Raw genomic sequence first — 18,675 nt, 5'->3', positions numbered from 1 at the left:
TTTGTAAATGAAGCTTGCCAGTGAACAAAAGGTTGAGCTCAGTAACAACTCTTGGCTCAGTAAGCGCAGACTTACTGTGGCGGGAACGCAGTCAGATCTCCACATTGGGGTCTGTGAATCCCTTTTTTCCCTCGTTTACAAGGACGGGTTTCTCTGTTCTCGTGTGCCAAACGAGTATCTGGTGAGAAAAAAAACAGCATGGAGATAAACAAGCAGGAACATTAGTGACATGCCGCTGCCTTAATGCACCCATTCAGTCTGCTCCCCGGTCAGCTCCCACTCCGCCTCATCTTCTTCAAAAACATTCAATTTCCCTTATAGCTCCAGCCCCCCCACCTATGTGCAAAGAGCTACTTGAGTGTGAACCCTGCATTAGAAGGGAGTGACAGGAGACCACAGGAGTGCTTTATCTTACAAATATGATGAAGCCCTCTGAGTTTAGCTTGTGTAAAAGAGTTCTCTCCTTGCCATGGGGTTAATGGCTACCACCGAATGACAGCCTAGTTTTAAAAAATGTTTTCACACCACAGTTTGTGTAAGCTCCTTTGCTTTTGTGGTGCAGCTCTTTGCACACTTCCTGCGGGTGTACTATTGTTGCTATCGAGCCTTTACACTGGCTTGGTTTTGGCCCACAGAGAGCATACAAACATCCAGGAAAAGGACGGCAAAAGAAAAACAGGGAGAGAGAAGAAACTGTAAGTGTCAAGCTCATGTTCTCCCCCCTCCTCTCCTCTCCACTGTGCTGGAACCCTTCCTCCTTTCATCTTGCCGCAGCGTTGGTCATGAATTATGCATTGGGCTCGTGTGAGATACGCCAGGAGTCCACTCCCACTTTGCTCAGGTGTGTGAGTGTCTGCATGTGTGTGCAGGGGGGGTTAATTATCAAACCTACATCTGAAGTGGTAGATTATGAGGAAGAGAGATGCCTGAGCACGATTTTCCATCTTTTTTTTGTCTCCCCCTAACCCTTTCGCTCCCGCCTTTCAGTCCGTCCCTGCACTCATCTGTAATCAGCGTGACACCCCGACGTCCTCGCTTCTCCATCGACTCCAATTCTGTTCTCTCGGCCCTCCTCTGAATCCCCTCTTTTCATTTGGCCCTCTGAATGGCAGAGAAAAACAGGGGAGAAAACTGGCCCTTCCTTTCTCTTCTTTCGCTCTCTCTACATGTATCTGTATTTGTGTGTGTGCGTCTATTTGTGCGCGTGTGTGGGGGTGGTTGTGGTGTGGATATTGGCTAGCTCAAGCCCTCTGGCTGACTCCCCATTGCCCTGAGAGAGTGAAGTGACCCAAACCACTGGCCATAAGCAGGAATGGTGGAACGGGTACTGAGAAAAAATTGTGTTGCTGCTGCTGCTGTTAGCCTCAAGCTACTGACTCAAGTGTGTGTGTGGATGTGCAAGAGAGCACGAGGGCAGCCTGGGAAATATAATCAATGATTTCCAACTTTTTTGCAACAGCCTTAAACTTATAGACACTCTGACCATTAGAAAACCATCAAGTTTTTTCATGAAATACATCACCTTCTGACTCTCAAAGAGGACTAGGATTTTTTTTCTTTTCCCCAGAGAGAGGACTGGGGGTGAGGGCTCAGTCAATTAAGTTTGTTTATTCTAAATCCAAAAGCCAGGAGCCAGTTGGCTTATCTTTAGCTCAAAGGCTGGAAGGAAAGAAACAGCAGCTCTAAAATGTCATATGTAAGTAAGCATGTGCACTAAAATGTCAAACTTTTTCTTTAATACACTCAACAAAAATATAAACGCAACACCTTTGTTACTGCTCCCATTCCCCATGGGATGGACGTAGAGACCTAAAATTCATTCCAGATACACAATATAACCATCCCTCCCAAACAGTGGTCACAAATCAGTCCAAATGTGTGGTAGTGGGCACATCTGCTATATTGAGATAATCCATCCCACCTCACAGGTGTGCCACATCAGGATGCTGATCTGACATCATGAGTAGTGCACAGGTGTACCTCAGACTGCCCACAACAAAAGGCCACCCTGGAATGTGCAGTTTTTTGCGCTATTGGGGGTCTGGGGACCCAGAACCGGTCAGTATCTGGTGTGACCACCATTTGCCTCATGCAGTGCAACACATCGTCGCATGGAGTCTATCAGATTGTCAATTGTGGCCTGTGGAATGTTGGTCCACTCCACTTCAATGGCTGTGCGAGGTTGTTGGATATTCGTGGGAACTGGTACACGCTGTCGTATACGCCGGTCAAGCACATCCCGAACATGCTCAATGGGTGACATGTCCGGTGAGTATGCTGGCCATGCAAGAACTGGGACATTCTCAGCTGCCATCTGCCCTGAACAATGTGAACCATGATTCATCCGTGAAGCGCACACCTCTCCAACGTGCCAGACGCCATCGAATGTGAGCATTTGCCCACACAAGTCTGTTACGGCGACGAGCTGGAGTCAGGTCAAGACCCCGATGAGGACGACGGGCATGCAGTTGAGCGTCCCTGAGACGGTTTCTGACAGTTTGTGCAGAAATTGTTTGGTTGTGCAAACCAATTGTTCCAGCAGCTGTCTGGGTGGCTGGTCTCAGACGATCTTGGAGGTGAACCTGCTGGATGTGGAGGTCCTGGGCTGGTGTGGTTACACGAGGTCTGCGGTTGTGAGGCCGGTTGGATGTGCTGCCATATTCTCTGAAACGCCTGTGGAGACGGCTTATGGTTGAGAAATGAACATTCAATGCACGGGCGACAGATCTGGTTGACATTCCTGCTGTCAGCATGCCAATTGCACGCTCCCTCATTGCTTGTGGCATCTGTGGCATTTTGCTGTGAGACAAAACTGCACATTCCAGGGTGGCCTTTTGTTGTGGGCAGTCTGAGGTACACCTGTGCACTACTCATGATGTCAGATCAGCATCCTGATGTGGCACACCTGTGAGGTGGGATGGATTATCTCAATATAGCAGATGTGCCCACTACCACACATTTGGACTGATTTGTGACCACTGTTTGGGAGGGATGGTTATATTGTGTATCTGGAATGAATTTTAGGTCTCTACGTCCATCCCATGGGGAATGGGAGCAGTAACAAAGATGTTGCATTTATATTTTTGTTGAGTGTAATTAATAAGACCTCTCTTATGAAGGAGACTTTCTGTGTTTTGTTGTTACGAACAGCTTCTCTGACGATCTCGATTATTTATAGAAAGTCACACTCTCATTGCTAATGCTTTTATTTTTTCTGCATAATCACAACAGTTTGGCTCCAATAGTGTTAAGCAGCAAAAAGAGAGGGAAAAAAATGACTATTACATAACTTGTGAAAACTAATAATAATTCTCTTTGTTGCCGACCGTGGTGCTCAGCAGGGGGCTTGATTTTAACGCTGCGAGAAAACATATTGTGGATTTCTTTCCGCTCTTTCTTCTTAGTCTAAATGATTGGTGAAATTCATGTCGTGGGATGATTCAGCACTTAAAAACATATAAACTTGTCAAGGCGGGTTATGCACAGGCATAATGGTTCTATGGAGCGGGGATTCCCGTGATGCACTGATGAGTGTTTCTTCACTCACCTCTTTTCAGTCTGTGTTTATACACCGCTTTGCATTTAATCATTAAATATTATTAAAATTTGTCTCTCTTCCACAGTGTGTCTTCTCTCCTTCCTCCCTCCCTTCTCCCCTCAGCCTGGTTCTCCTGGACGCTGCTAAAAGGGAGTTTTTCCTCCCTGCTGTCACCAATGGCTTTCACATAGGGGTTGTCTGATTGTTGGGATCTTCTCCATAATAATTAGCATCTTTACCTTACAATATAAAGTGCCTTGCAGTAACCGTTTTTGTGAGTTAGCAATATATATAAAAAAAAAATGTATTGAATCTATAGAAGTCAAGCGGACACACAAATGGCATAAACCTGGTCCAGTCCAAAACAAGGCTAGGCAAAGAATCTTGAATCGTGAAGAAAATCATTAGGATTGAAAATGAACAAAAAACAAAACAAAAAAGAAAAACTTTTAAAAGTGTTCAGAAGTCCTGGGGAACTATTGGTGATGACCACTTGACCAATAGCTACAAAAAAGTGAAAAACCCCCACTATGTGAAGCTCCTTGGAAGCACAATACTGCATGATTGGTATGCAAACGATGCACGGCAGACCTGACCACATGGCTCACTTTGTTACACTTTTATTCTCGGTTACTGTTCTCAGTAACATTCCTTGGCTGCGGCTTTTCAGCTCCAGCCGCACACACACACATAACAACAACTCAAAACCCAGTACAGACTTAAATGCAGGGGAGGCGTGATGAGCTGAGGCAGCCCCGGTGTGTTAGCCTCCCAGCAGCGGCGCTACAGACCACGCCCTGCCACATGATACTTTATAGTCTTGAAAATTGGATACCAAATATATTTTGTACTGCTGTCCCCATTAGAATCAGAAACAGAGTATGAAGCCAGCTTAGCCTTAGTGTCATTATTTTATAATGCTCTGGTAAGTTGTGATAAGTACATTTACATCATAACAGGTTTGTGGTCCTTTACATGAGTTTTTTCCATTTCGCTTTTTATGTTACACCATTATTCCACAACATTTCAAATCATGTGGTTCCGAGCCTGTAAAGCTTGTGACCCTTTACATGGAAAAAAAAAAGCAGAGTGGTGTTTAAGGCTCTCTGTCTTGTAGGATTTTAATTCTACAAGACAGAGAGCCTTCACTGTTTGAAGCAAACAGTGAAGCAAATCCCTGAAATACAAACCGCTCAAGGCAAGCTGCTTAACATCAGTAAACATGTGAAAAACTATCCCCAAAAATCAAGGAAATTACCTTAGTGCAATTGGCTGCTTTCGGCTCCAGGTCGTTGAGTGTGACAAGCTCCCGGAGCAAGCTGCTCTCCTGGTAACCTCCCTTCACCCCGCGAAGCTTAAAATACGCCTGTGGCTTGAAGAGGATGAGCCTCAGGTTGATGGCAAAGCCAGCCATGTCGATGGCAAAGGGCCGATGGGGGTCAAACACCGTCTTCCAGCCGTAGACCTTACCGGCTGCATTGACCTTGGGGGATTCGTACCTCAAGCCACCCACAAAAGCCACAGGCCACACAGAAACCTTCCGAGTCGATCTCATCTAGCGAGAGGAGAGAGGGGGGAAGAAACAGACAAGGGAAGACAGCAAATTAGTCAACTGAAAAACCATACATGACAGCGAAACAGTATTTGAGCATCAGCCGCTGGCTTTACAGCAGAGCACGGACAGAAGCTTTTTAGAGCTGCTGCTGCTATTCATTCTGAAAGAATATTGACCAAGCTATTGTGGCCTGCGAAGCTGACATGCTGTCAGATGAAGGCAGATCACACACACTGTTCAACAGCTGCCCTACAATGAGATAATTAGGCATCTAAAGCGAGTAAGCGCGGGGCAGTGCCAAGAGGGCTTGAAGTAGCAGAGCCATTAGAGCAAGTGGCCCTGGTAGTTGGATGACTGAGGAAATTCTTTAAGGCGCAGAGCCACCATTTTCTTCTTCTTCTTTTTTTCTTTAACCCCCCCCCCCCCCCCCCCCCGGTCCTTTAATCTTCCAGCATCAAACGATTTTGCCGCCCTCTTCTTTGTCTGCTGCTCAGCGAGTCTTCGCTATTCTAGAAAGAGCTGCTGCAGCCATAAAAGGTACGTTTTTATAATGAGGGAAGAGGAAGGTTTAGAAACAGCAAAGTCATTTAATCAAACTCAATGCAGCAGAAATAATGATGCCGGTGCCTCTCCATAGGAAGGCCAAATTTAAAATAAAGGTGTGTGTGTGTGTCTGTAAGAGAGAGCGCCTCCGTGCATAGATGATAGGAGAACACATGGAGGCAATATCCATAACCATATGCTCCCCGTCAGAACAGAACATGAAATATGTCTCCACATAAGGACCAAGCCCATCATATCTTAATGACGTTATATAGTGCATTATTACCCCGACAGAGCACTTCACTCTTATACAGGGTGCAGACGTGCTTGTGGCTCCTATAGTTGTCAAAAGTGGAATGGGAAGCAGAGCCTTCAGCTCTCAGGCTCGTCTCCTGAGGAACAAGCTTCCAATTTGGGTTTGGCAGATGGCTGCTCTCTCTGACTCTGGTTCTGCTTGAAGTTTGTTCTTGTTATAAAGACCCCCTCTTCTCCACTCCCAAGCAAGCGCTTGCTCACACGGGAACAGTGGGCTTTCCTCTATAATGCTGTACGATCTTTATGTCTCAGGCACTGAAATGACTGCTGTTGCGACATTGCACTATATTAACACAATTGAGCTGAAATATCCACCCAAGCTTACTTGTCTAAATGTGTATTTGTAGATTGCGATTTTGTGCAAATCACATGCAAATATCGCAGTGCGCATGAGTTGCTGCGTTAGGTTGGTGTGTGATCTGATGGGCTGCTGCGCGAAGAGCTTGGGTGACCAGAGAGAAGTGGTTTGAACAGCATGAAGCAGCCCGGGGGCTTATGGGAATGATTGGATTTGAGCTTCGGGGGAAATGACTGTTCGACTCACCCAGATAAGCTTGAGCTGTCTGTACTATCTTAATGAGCTCTGTAAATTAAAAGCTTACATGCATGTGCGTATATGATAGTGATAATTTATAGGGAGGGGCTGTATATTTTTGTAGCTTGTTGTGTATCAGGGAGTTGCATTCTTTGCTACGCTTAAGGGGCTTCGCCTCAAAGCTGAGATTAAATGACATTATCCTGCCTTTTTATCAACAGGGTTTTGTTGGGAAAACAACATTTAGAAATTTGGTAGTTTCCGGTCGCCAAATTGTTGCTTGATTCTTTCACGGTTTACACTTAATAAATGAATCTTAACTTTGAGGCTTCACTCACACATGGAAGGGATTTTCATGCTCATTTTTTTTCTTTTCCTGCTTAGGGGGTGGGTTCACTCCCAACATCATCTCACAACAATGCCTGCGCTGGACCTTTTGATATCACACTCGAACACACAGAGTTGTCAGGTAGACCATAATGGAAACAGATGCCATGAAACTGTTGTTAAATGTAGCGAGCTGATGTCACTATTGTAGATCAGGAAGTGCTTCGGAAGCAGTTGAGGAAGCTTGTTGCATCTGCAAAGAGTGTTTTTTCGCCTACTCCGCACCATTATCACGTTTTATATTTAATCAGCTGGTCAGGGTGAAGATTTAGGAGTGAGAATAGGCTGTTCCTTAATAAACATCTGAGTTTGAGTCTTAAAAGCTGCTGTTTTGTCCTGAAGATAGTCTCAACTTTTGCTTGTTTTTTTTCACACTTTTACAGTCCGGCCACAAGTAAAGTTATCCATCATCTTGCCCAAAAAAATACCTGCCTGCGTCCCTTTCCTAACAGTATAACTCAAAACAATAGGAAACAAGCAATGAATCAGGCTCTTTACAGGCAGCGTGAAGAGGTTTGTCACTTTCCCCATCTACACAGACCATGTGAAAATGAGAACGCCTGCTGCTTCTGTTGGGAATATCAGCTGGAGTAAAGTAGCACAAATCCCTCTTTAGCCGGCAGCCAAGCAAATGAAAATGCAACCAAGTCCCCCCCCACCCCCCAAGTCACCCCCACCCCACCTCATTCTGGTGAATCTGATGTATCTATACAGCTTTTCTTTTCTTTTTTCTCTTCAGTGATGTTTTAGTTTGTGACTGGATGCCAATGTGTGCATTTAAGCTTCGTGTTTGAATGCAGAATTGTTGACAGCAGGGGAAAAACAAAAAACAAAAAAACAAGTGCCCCAAACTCTAGCAGAGAAAAGAAGGCAAGCATCCAGATGCATTAATCAATCCTTAAGGGTGCAGAGAAGATAACAGAAACAGAAGGGTCATCCACTGCTGCAGCTGGTAGTGTCTGTGGATTAAGTTCTTTTGTTTTTTGTTTCTTTCTTTGATCCAAACAATAGAAATGTGCATACTTAAATCTACATAGTAGATGGTTGGGTTTTGGAATCCTGTTCATTTCATTAGAAAATCTATCCTCATTATAGGATTCAAATTACACAACCAACAATAAAGAAAATCAAAGAGACACATTGGCTTGCATAAGCAACCATTCTATCTGATCTTCAAATGCTAACGTAGAGATTTTTTTAGTATGTCTTTATTATTTGGGTTGTTTGTTGTGAGAATAAATGCATTTTTCAAATCCCCAGTAGTCAAATATAATGATAAGACTAATGTGTCTGGATGCTATATTTTTGTCAATATCATCCAGCTCTGTTAAACTGCTGGTTTGCTCCTTTCTCTTGGATTTAAGTGGCCGACAGCCTGCCTGACAGCTAAATTGGAGTAGTCTTAACAATAGCATGATAAACAGTAAATAGGTTTCTCTTTTTTTGGAGCTTGGGAATAAAGCACATCTCATGAGGCCTCAATAATATACTGTATGTAGGTCTTTACTGTGGTACATGAATTTTTCATAAAGTTTTCATTAAGCCTTGACCTAAAAACTAGGCTCTTAATAACAGTCTGTATGCACCAAAGTCTGCCAAAGTAACTGCTGCTGGAATGAAAGACTGAGATTGAATTCAGATACCGGCTATGTGTCGGTGGCAGTAATGGCAGTGTCCTCTATAGCAGCTGATGACAATGACTTTACCCTGCTGCCACAGAGCGTTGTGTCTGAAGTGTACTGTGTCTGTGTCAGTCTGAGCTTGCTGAGGTGAATTGCTGCTGCTTGTTGATATTCATTTTCCCTGCTGCTTTAAAAGAACTGCATGCAAGCGTTTTTGGCAGTCATCTGTGATGTAGTCTTTTGTGATGTCTTGTCTTTTTGGATGCTTGCTGCTTTTTGGGTTAGTGTCTTGTTTTTGTATGTTTGACTAATATTTGAAACACCGCATTTAAATGTAGACTAAAAGGTCTAATCATCCAATTACACAGTAGCAACTCAGTACATGTAGGCATGTAGACCAAACTGAGCATCAGAATGGGGAAGAAAGGTGATTTAAGTGACTATTAACGTGGCATAGTTGTTGGTGACAGATAGGTTGGTTGGGGTATTTTACAAACTGTTGTTCTGCTGGGATTTTTCCAAACTTTTCCAAAAGTGCAAATGGTCCATAGAATAGAAAATACACCAGTGTGATGCAGTTGAAAATGTCTCGTTGATGCCAAAGGTCAGAGAAAAATAGCCAGACTGTTTCAAGCTGATAGGAAGACAACATTAACTCAAATATCCACTTACATACCATACCACATATACCAGATACCACGCAATCCAGGTGTGCAGAAAAGCATTTCTGAATGCACAACACATCAAAACCTTCAAGCAAACAGTTATTAGCAGCATAAGACCACACCGAGTGTCACAGGTCATATGGTCTCACTACAGTTGAACAATAGAAGATTAGAAGATTGGAAAAACATTTCCCGGTGAAAGCATGGATCATCGAAAAGTGGATGTGCAGTTGAAAATGACAAAATCTCAGAGGAAGCTTCCAGTATTGAATCTATGCCACAAACAATTAGGGCAAAACGAGGTGTAACCCAGTACCAGCAATGTGTATCTAATAAAGTGTCTAGTTAGTCTAAATCTCAGTGACATTAACAATATTAGTTTGCAAAAGACAGGAGAACATTTCAAAGTACAACTTGTGTATTGCAGTATTGCGCTGCCAATTAGTAAATGCAAATGATTCACTGCTTTTTTCGATTTTTTTCATGGTGAAGGGGTCACCCATGTGTCTACCTGTTGAGTCCCTGTTTAATAACATCTGCCATCTTTACTGCAGTAATAGCCAACTCTCCATGCCCTGTCTATCTTACTGTCACCTCTTTTTTTTGTTTATTCTTTTCTGTGTTGCCTTTCCCTCTCCATGACTCTCTCCGTGCCCCTTGGGGCCATTACTCTGGACCATAAATAGGCCCATTGGAGGTGATGGAGAGCCTTTGAGCGAGACCAAGCGCTTTGGCTGATTCCCAGGGAAAGGTAATGACAGGCCCCGTCAATACCAGCGCTCCATTTACTACGGCCCCTGTCGGCACTACTAACAAGACTTGAGGCACATACTCGGAGGACCTAGACCGTGTCCGCTCAGGTAATTCAACTGATGTCAAGATGGATGGCCTGAGATGTACTAATTACATGCCCAAACTTCTCCCAACTGGCTTCAGATACCAACTGTGCTTGTTAAGAGTTTAAAGTACTTCAACTAAGAATTTATGGTTCAAATCCGCCCACGCCTCACCACTTCTCCTGTAACGGTGAGTATATACAACACAGATAGATAATATATGGCACTCCATGCAGTATATCAAGAATTATTTTATATAGAACTTAAAAATGCCCAGTGTCCTTTTTCTCTAAAGAATACACATTGTATGCCAAAAAGCACAGACACAATATATTGCTCACATAACTATTTAAAGGTGCAATCCGTTATTTTTAATGCAGTGCATAAAATGATTTTAATACATTGTTAAGAATTCCAGTCATTCCTCTGATAGCTGAATGGCTTCTGAGCTTTAAGGCCTTTCTTATTCCCCCAGAAATACCCATCATCAACTCTGCACGTGGTTAGTGTTTCAGAAACTCAAGTGGAGCATCTGAAAGATTAATGGAGCTTGAGAGTAACAGATTTTTTTTTATAACTAGATAAGAGCTGGCAGCATATTTGCCAAGTTGGTGAAAGTGCTGCGACTGCCCCACCAAACATGAATATTAGGGACGATTTTAAAATGATATCACATTTTGATCTGAGTACATGCATAGTGTATGTTTGAACAAAAACCTACATCTGCAAATGTACTTGCACTGATATTTTTAAGAACAATTACTCAGTTAGCTTCATGGAGTTATCATGAAGCCTATCTCATGGAGAGAGGCAGGGATACACCCTGGACAGGTGACCAATCTGTCTCGGAGTAAAAACAGAGAGACAGGCAATCATTCACACTCTTGGACAGTTCAGATTCATGAACTAACTACGGTGGAACCCCAACTTACGAATACCCCATTTAACGAAAAATTCAAGTTACGAAGGCACTTAGCGGCAATATTTCTGCCCGTGTTAGGACAAAATGCCCGGTATATGAAATCCGCTGGCTCTGATTGGCTGAGCCCAGAATGCCTACAATGCCTACAATGCCTTCCGAATCATGTGACAACCCCTTTGGCTTTTCTACTTGCGTTTCGCTGTTCCACTTAAACGACGTATTGTTGTTGCAGTTAGCAATTAGCCTATAGCCTATTGTTCACTCAAAAGGCGCGATGGGTGCTTCGGCTTGCGAAAAATTTCGACTTACGAAAGATCCTCGAGAATGAATTAATTTCGTAAGTCGGGGTTCCACTGTATATGTGTTTGGACTGTGGGTGGAAGCCAGAGTACACAGAGACAACCAGCAGTTTGGACACAGTTAAAGCTGGATTGGCGTTTCTGCTTAGTTTTCAAACTATAAGTTCTCTTCGTGTTCATACTGGGGGTGTGGGCTGTACGCTTTCTGATTCCTGCCCACAAACAACGTGAATGTGTCCTCAACTTTGTTATGTTTATTACAATTCAGCCACTGACCTCCTCAAACAGCTCCAGGCTGTATGTGTTATCATCATCAGCGAAGTAGACGATTCCCGGCTGGCTGTTGTTGGCGTTGAACGTCTCCCTCAACCACCGCAAGGCCAGATTCCGCTGCATAGTCCCTCTTGGAATTCTGGGATCCCGAGTGTCACCTCGCAGCTTATAGTTCCTGGGTGTCTCTACATTGAGATGGGTGTAGTTTAGTCCCGTTTCTCGGAGGAGTCGTGTGACAAGAGGCGTTCTCCTTTGGGAATCCTCCACCAAGATCCAGTGCAGGTTGGGGACATGGAGGAAGGTGTTTGCTAGCCGTGTCAGCTCAGCTTTCTGGACGGGCCGGCTATATGTGGGGGTGATGATGTGGATTGTGGGCAGCACATCCGACCAGGGCGGAGGCCGAGTGTACACATACTCTGTCCTCACCACCTCCACAATGTCCTTATCTGAGGCACAGTATTCCTTGGAGTCCTGCGCCTGGCCACCTGCCTCCCTCTTGCCCTCGACGCCATCATCTGTAGATGTGGGGATAAGAAGACATGTAAGGCATTAGTGTAACCTTGAGCTGCTTTTTCTATATTTGCCTCAGGTGACTTAAACCCAATGGGGGTAAAGTGTACCTGAGAGCCGGTGGTGGCGGACTGCAAGCCTCTCTGGAATGATAAAGATCTCTTTTACTAGATGGTGACAGGCTGCAAAAAGTGAAAGCAGGCACCGTGAGAGGATAACACAGCTGATGGACAGAGAGACAGTGCAAGACGAGGGAGGGATGAGCCCTGCTATTCCCCCGGTGTTGCCTTTGGGCTTTTCTTTTTAAAGGAAGAAAAAAGGCATGTATGTAAATGCGGTAGACATGCCTTTTCCACCACAGACTCTCTCACCCCCTGTATTGTTGAAATTGCTCTTCTTCTTATATTAAAATATCTCAGGGTTCAAGTGGTAGTTAAACTTTTTTACACTAAGACTGGTCTGGCCCACTTTAGATCACAGTGGGTTGTATGTGGCCCATCAATTGAGTTTGATATCCCTGCTCTAGACCCAGTGTTCACAGTTCAAATGGATTTGACTTTAGAGAGGCCTAAACATCCACATGTGTGCTATTACAGTGAGGTTTGTAAGCTTTTGAGTCAAACAGCAATGACATAATGTTGAATTTTGCCATTTCTCATTAAAGGCCATAGGTGCAAACTCTTGTATCAAGCCATCAAGAAATCTGCAAGGTCTTGTCTACTGAAAATCTGTTGCTTTTGTTGGTATCTTCTTTGCATCCATGAGCTGCACATACGCATACTGTATGTCAGACAGACAGAATAGCAAAGTGAAGGTTTCTCATGGAAACGCTTTCATAAGACACCCTGTGTGGGTTTTAGGGCATGTTTTAGGTAACACAACCTAAAATTGGAATGGTGCTTAAGGTGTTACATCGCGTATCAGTGCAGAAACTGAGGTTTGTGTGCTAAGTCTATAGCTTGTGTCAATGCAGTACATCATTTTCCATTTTATGTGTGGGAAGGTGAGGCTCATTTTCAAAAATCTGACCTTCTTTAGAAATGCACAAAATGCAGCGAATCAGTCAGCTGACGCATTTTGCGTAGACTCCCTCGGTGAAGGCTGTGATATTTTGGCCTGAATAGTTTGGTCATGATGGACAGAATGTGATTACAGAGTCATTAAGGTTGCTCATTTCTTCCTATTGTGCCACAGCTCATGGCAATCTTTCACTTTTCTTCTTGAGCTCTAGTCGCACCTCCGGCATAAAAGGGGATTTTTTTCTGCAGCACAAAGATTAACACAATCTTCTGATGGCCAGATGTTCAACAGAGGCTGCCAGTGAGCATGCTGCCAATAAATCTCTAGCTTTTCTCTTTTAAAGGAACACAAAAGGAAGCCTGTGGACAGAGCTTGGTTAGATTGTCATTTAAAAAAGTTATTATATCTTTAGTGTATTCCATGAGAAATTAAAATTGCTTAACTATGTACAATTTTTTTTTTGGGGGGGGACTTTTTATTTTTATTTTTTAATTTACCTTAGTCGTTAAGGAGCTAATCAGACTCTATTCAGAGGGTTTGAGGAACCTGCAAAAACATGCTGAGTCAAATCATGTGTAAGTTCGGTACAGACTCCCATAGCTCATTTGAATAAGCCTGTTTTCCTTGTTAACCCCTCTTTGTGCATTTCTGAGATTACAGGAATAGAGCAGATTGCTCTATTGATTTGCTGTTGCTTTAATTTGGGTGTGTTTATTCTGCAGGAATCTTGACATTTTAAACTGTTGCTTTTCTGGTTTGCAGAGAAGGCACCAGACACTGGTGAAGTTAATTAATAGGACACATTTATGCTTTTTAATTGCCAACAGTCTCTGAAATTAATTTGCAATGACACTGAGCCAATTATAACAGGCAAAGGTTTGGCTCAAATGCTTGATTGACACAAACTCTATACTGGATACTGTGTCACACCAAGAAGATATGGATTGATGTTGTAAGCTATGTGAATGGATAAGCTGCAGAAGGATTTAGTTTTATAATATGCAACTCTGTTCAAGTTATTACTAACAAAAAAAGAAAAATTGCAGCTTAGCAGTTTTATTCTGACAGACTGAGTATATGGAATATATATAACTCCCAAATGGAGTGGGTATGCAACTCATCCGTCACTGCAAAATCATCCCTGACTGATGAGGTTTGCAGTGACCGGACAAGTGCTTTTCAGTTCCGATGAAGCTGATGGTCATGGCTTTCAAGTGTCTCTGTGTGAACAGCCTGTTGTCTAAACTTGAAGTACGGTGTTAAGTTCGAGTGCCCACTTCAAGTTCGATATCGTCAGTGGAGTGCAGCGTGCTGCGTACCCTTTCGGATGGCGAGGAGTGGAGCAATAGCGTTTTGGTGCCAAACGGTGATGAGCAGAGTCCAGGGTAACACGATCAACACGATGGCAAGAATATCTCTTCTCTTCGGCATCTCCAGGATTGGTTATTTGGCTCGGCATTACCTGGAGGGAACCGTGAAAAGAAAAAACCCAAACAGATATTAAAAGTCAGCCAGCCAACTTAGACTTATAACCTTCACCAGAGCAAGCTAACATATTTGTTTTTGATTAATCTCAGTTATTTGAAGAAAAGGAAATCACACTTGCAGGACCTTTATTATTGTTGACTGGCTTTTAAATAGCATTTAAGACACTCAAGGACTTTGTCTTTATGGACCTGACTGGCTCTCTGCAAAGCAAAACCTTCAGTGACTAAAACTGAGTAATAGCTTACTTACTGTTGTTCAATCTTGAATTCTATTTTGCCACAAACGCATAATGCTCTCACAGTTTTCAAGTGAAAGACAACATGATTACTGTATTACCTACACAGAATTTAAAAGAAATAAATAGGGCCTGATTTTAAGCAGTAACCAACAAAGGGAAGGTCAAATCCATTGGAGGAGGCAATGCATTGACAGCTTGTGCCCCCTGCTAACCCAGTGAGCTCATCAGCGCTATCACTGCAGACACGGTGGTGACTTCATGCCCAGTGCTGAAAGTATTCACAGGCCAAATGGCAGGAAGCGATGTAACCAGACTGTGGGATGACTGTTTTGCAAATGTGCCTTTCCCTCTGAGTCCAGAACATTGGTTCAGACTTGTATCTCTTTGAAAGTTTCAATTTCAGCATGGAAGGAATCAGACATTAACTGAAACTATTGGCTATTATTCTGAAGTTCCTCTATTAATTACTTTGAACTTCGGGCTCAAGTTAAAAGTCTGAAATCAAAAAAGTAGGAACAAACTGCAATCCTGTTTGGAATTGTTACTGCAAAAATGTTCATGCTACAGCAGTGAAAATGAGACTATATTTGAGCTTTGGTTCAAGGTTCAAGGTTCAAGGTTCTTTATTTGTCACATGCATAGTTATACAAGTATAACACACAGTGAAATGTAGCCTGACACGCTCCTCGACATGTGCAAAAAATTGGGGGGGGGGGGTGTAGAGGAAAAACATTATATATATATATATAGTATATACATGGGTGAATGTGCAGTAGTAGCAGCAAGCAGGTGAATTCTGTACATTAATATGAATAGACATCTGACTATTTTACAGGATAGACAATATAAACATATTTAAAATTAAAGGAATTGAAATGTACATTGTGCCTTGGTTTAGAGTGTCTGGAAGAGAGTCCTGTCTCAGTCAATTATAGATGATGTGAGAGGGCGGGTGTGTGTGTTTAGGGCACGGATGGCTTGGGGATAGAAGCTCCTCTTGAGTCTCTCTGTCCTTGCCCGGAAGATGCGGAACCTTCTACCAGATTGCAGAAGTTGGAACAGTTTGTTGCCAGGATGGGACGGGTCCTTCAGTATCTGCGCTGCTCTAGTCCGGCATCTCCTGGTGTAGGTGTCCTGAAGCGGGGGGAGAGCAATCCTGCAGCAGCGTTCTGCTGTACGGATCACTCTCTGGAGAGCTTTTTGGTCCTTCACACAGCTGTTCCCAAACCACGATGTCATGTTCTGTGTGAGGATGCTCTCCACAGCGCCTGTATAGAAAATCCTGAGGATCTTTGGAGAGACCCTGAACTTCCTCAGTTGTCGTAGGTGATACAGGCGCTGCCTAGCCTTTTTGGTCTGGACCTGAATGTGGGCAGCCCATGTCAGGTCTGAGGAGATGTGGACACCAAGATACTTGAAGGACTGCACCCTCTCCACTGGAGCTCCATTGATGATAATGGGCTTGTAGTCTCTGTGCTGACCCCTTCTGAAGTCCACCACCAGCTCCTTGGTCTTGCTGACGTTCAGCTGGAGGTGGTTGTCCTGGCACCACGATGCCAGATTCTTCACTTCATCCATGTAGGCCGCCTCATCGTTGTTGGAGATGGCACCCAACACCACTGTGTCGTCAGCAAACTTCACAATGGTGTTGGAGCCATGGGTGGCCACACAGTCTGAAGTGTAGAGGGAGTAGAGCAGTGGCGAGAGGACACATCCCTGAGGTGCTCCTGTGTTGATGGTGATGCTGTTGGAGAAGCACCTGCCCACCCTCACCACCTGAGCCACCTGAGCCACACTTTGGATTGGAGAAATGGCAAAGTGTTGCATCTGGAGAGACTCAGATGCAACACATTTGCCAACCTATTTGAGAGATCCTGTACTGCTGTTTTTGAATGGTGTTCATTAGTATGCTGTGTTTGGTTTTGTCATTTCTTCTGTCTTAAATTTTTATATTTACACCTACTTATATTTTTATCATTATACAAACTTTAATGCTGTATCAGGGTTCCAGTGGACATTGTTGCTAGTTGGGCTGTTTTTCCCTTCTCCATTTAAAATACAATATTAATATTAGGGGGGGGAAAGTCTTTCAAATTTGATCAAGACTTAAAATTCAAATTCAAATTTTATTTGTCACGTACACAGTCATACACAGTACGATATGTAGTGAAATGCTTGGACAACTGCTCGTGACCTAAAGAAAAAAAAGGAAAAGGCTATGAATAAGATAGGAAATAAATATGAAAAATTAAAAAGGGTAAATTTAACTAGGAAGGAATAAAATATAAATTAAGGTTAAAAATGAAATAACTGTACAACACAAATTAGAATGAAGGGTAAATTTAACTGGGAAAGAATAAGATAAAATATATAAATTAAAGTTGAAAATAAAATAACTGTACAACAAAATACACAATATAGAACTATATAAGAATGTATGAAGAAATATAAATAAATATATACACAATAACAGCAGCATATACACAATAACAGCAGCTGTACAAGTATTAACTGGAAATGAAGAATATAGTAACCTCCTAACCTAACCTCCTTAACCTCCTAGGACCTGGCGTCCACATATGTGGACATCACATTTTGGGTTATTTAGAACAAATTACTCAATTTTGCTCTACAAGGGCCTGATATCCACTTATGAGGACATTATACTGCTACTGTTCTATCCAAATTTTAAATGAATATCCTCATATGTGGCTCTCATTTTTCTTAGAAACAAAAATTAGGTAAAAAAAAAAAAAAATCTGGTAATTTGTTGTTTTAACATTCATCAGGCCCCAATCAGCCCAAATATCAAAGAGAAATTAAAAACGCATGCCGTGGAAGAGTTCAGGTCTTAGGAGGTTAAAGCTTACATTATTAAGGGGTTGGCTAATGACTGACATATGGATGGTTGCACAGGAGTCTGTAGCATGTAATCATCTGTCTAAGGATAAATTGAGTCCCTAAATTGGATGCTTCAACCTGGTTTGTACTGTTGGTGTGTTTTGAAGCAATTTGAATGCAATTATCTGACTTTCTGTGTGGTTAAGTTTACCAGACAAAGAAGCCCTTGCTCTAGTTTTGGTGAGTAGTCCTACCAGTGGACGTTTTTTTTATTAGTATGTCATTTATATTAACTAGTACATATCTATGTATGTGTTTCTGTGTATGATTTACTCATAGTTGATGATGATTAGAAACCAAATTAGCCACGTTAGATGAAAATGTATGCTTTTTTAAAATCTAAATAACTTCTAAAACAGAAAGAAAGAAAGAAAGAAAGAAAGAAAGAAAGAAAGAAAAATAAAACTAAATACAAATAATAAATAACTTCTGGCATCTACCAAATTTGGACCATAAAGCTAAAGGTTGTGGTTTCAGTGCAATGAAACAAGTGCCTAGTTACGGTTCCTAATGTCTGATTGGATAGTTGCTCTTCATCACAGGGTATAGCCAATCAAACTCAAATGTAAGTACATGATCAATTAAACCATTGTGTAGTTAGTACCGTCTACCATTTAAACATAATTTTCTCAATTAACATTTTAAGCACAACAATCGTGATTCATGAATGACACCAATTTCCTTCCCTCCAGCTATATTTTTGTTCAGCAGCTTGTCCGAAGTCTTACAGGAATTTTGTGTAGAAGTGCTGAATGAACACTTAATTGAATCAATATTTTCTCCACAAAAATAAAGTCATGTTTCATAAATGTAAAGTTTTATTTAGTCTTTCTGTTTTGCATTCCATCATTATATTTCATACCTCTATTATTACTGTTCTTCATTGACCATTTACATTGAATTTAAGGTCAGCAGTCCTGCCCATCTCTCCCAGGGTCTGTCTCTTATACTTAAAATGCTTGTGGTATTATGCTGAGCCCTAAGTGGGAAATGCAGATATTAAGTGATCTGCTCAATTAAACAAAGAC

At 42.4% G+C, this 18,675-nt stretch overlaps 1 protein-coding gene across 3 annotated transcripts in view; it reads right to left on the bottom strand.

Moving 5' to 3' along the window:
- b3gat1a (beta-1,3-glucuronyltransferase 1 (glucuronosyltransferase P) a) overlaps positions 1 to 18,675 on the bottom strand; it is an 88,325-nt gene that overhangs the window by 3,487 nt on the left and 66,163 nt on the right. For 2 of the 3 annotated variants that reach the window (XM_042222543.1, XM_005927271.3), the window contains exons 4-8: positions 14,340 to 14,482; positions 12,111 to 12,182; positions 11,494 to 12,005; positions 4,797 to 5,093; positions 76 to 178 (exon numbers count right to left, since the gene is read on the bottom strand). In XM_042222543.1, the coding sequence (XP_042078477.1) occupies positions 92 to 178; positions 4,797 to 5,093; positions 11,494 to 12,005; positions 12,111 to 12,182; positions 14,340 to 14,451 (1,080 nt within the window). In that variant the 5' untranslated portion in view covers positions 14,452 to 14,482 and the 3' untranslated portion in view covers positions 76 to 91. The remainder of the gene's footprint in view (positions 1 to 75; positions 179 to 4,796; positions 5,094 to 11,493; positions 12,006 to 12,110; positions 12,183 to 14,339; positions 14,483 to 18,675) is intronic. The other variant, XM_005927273.3, reaches the window with a different exon arrangement.

The sequence above is a fragment of the Haplochromis burtoni genome, unplaced genomic scaffold, assembly GCF_018398535.1.
Source record: "Haplochromis burtoni strain Fernald_Lab_line unplaced genomic scaffold, NCSU_Asbu1 Contig_88, whole genome shotgun sequence".
In the NCBI taxonomy this organism is placed as follows: Eukaryota; Metazoa; Chordata; class Actinopteri; order Cichliformes; family Cichlidae; genus Haplochromis; species Haplochromis burtoni.
The sequence above is the reverse complement of the archived record's forward strand: the minus strand, read 5'-3'. Positions and strand labels throughout refer to the sequence as shown.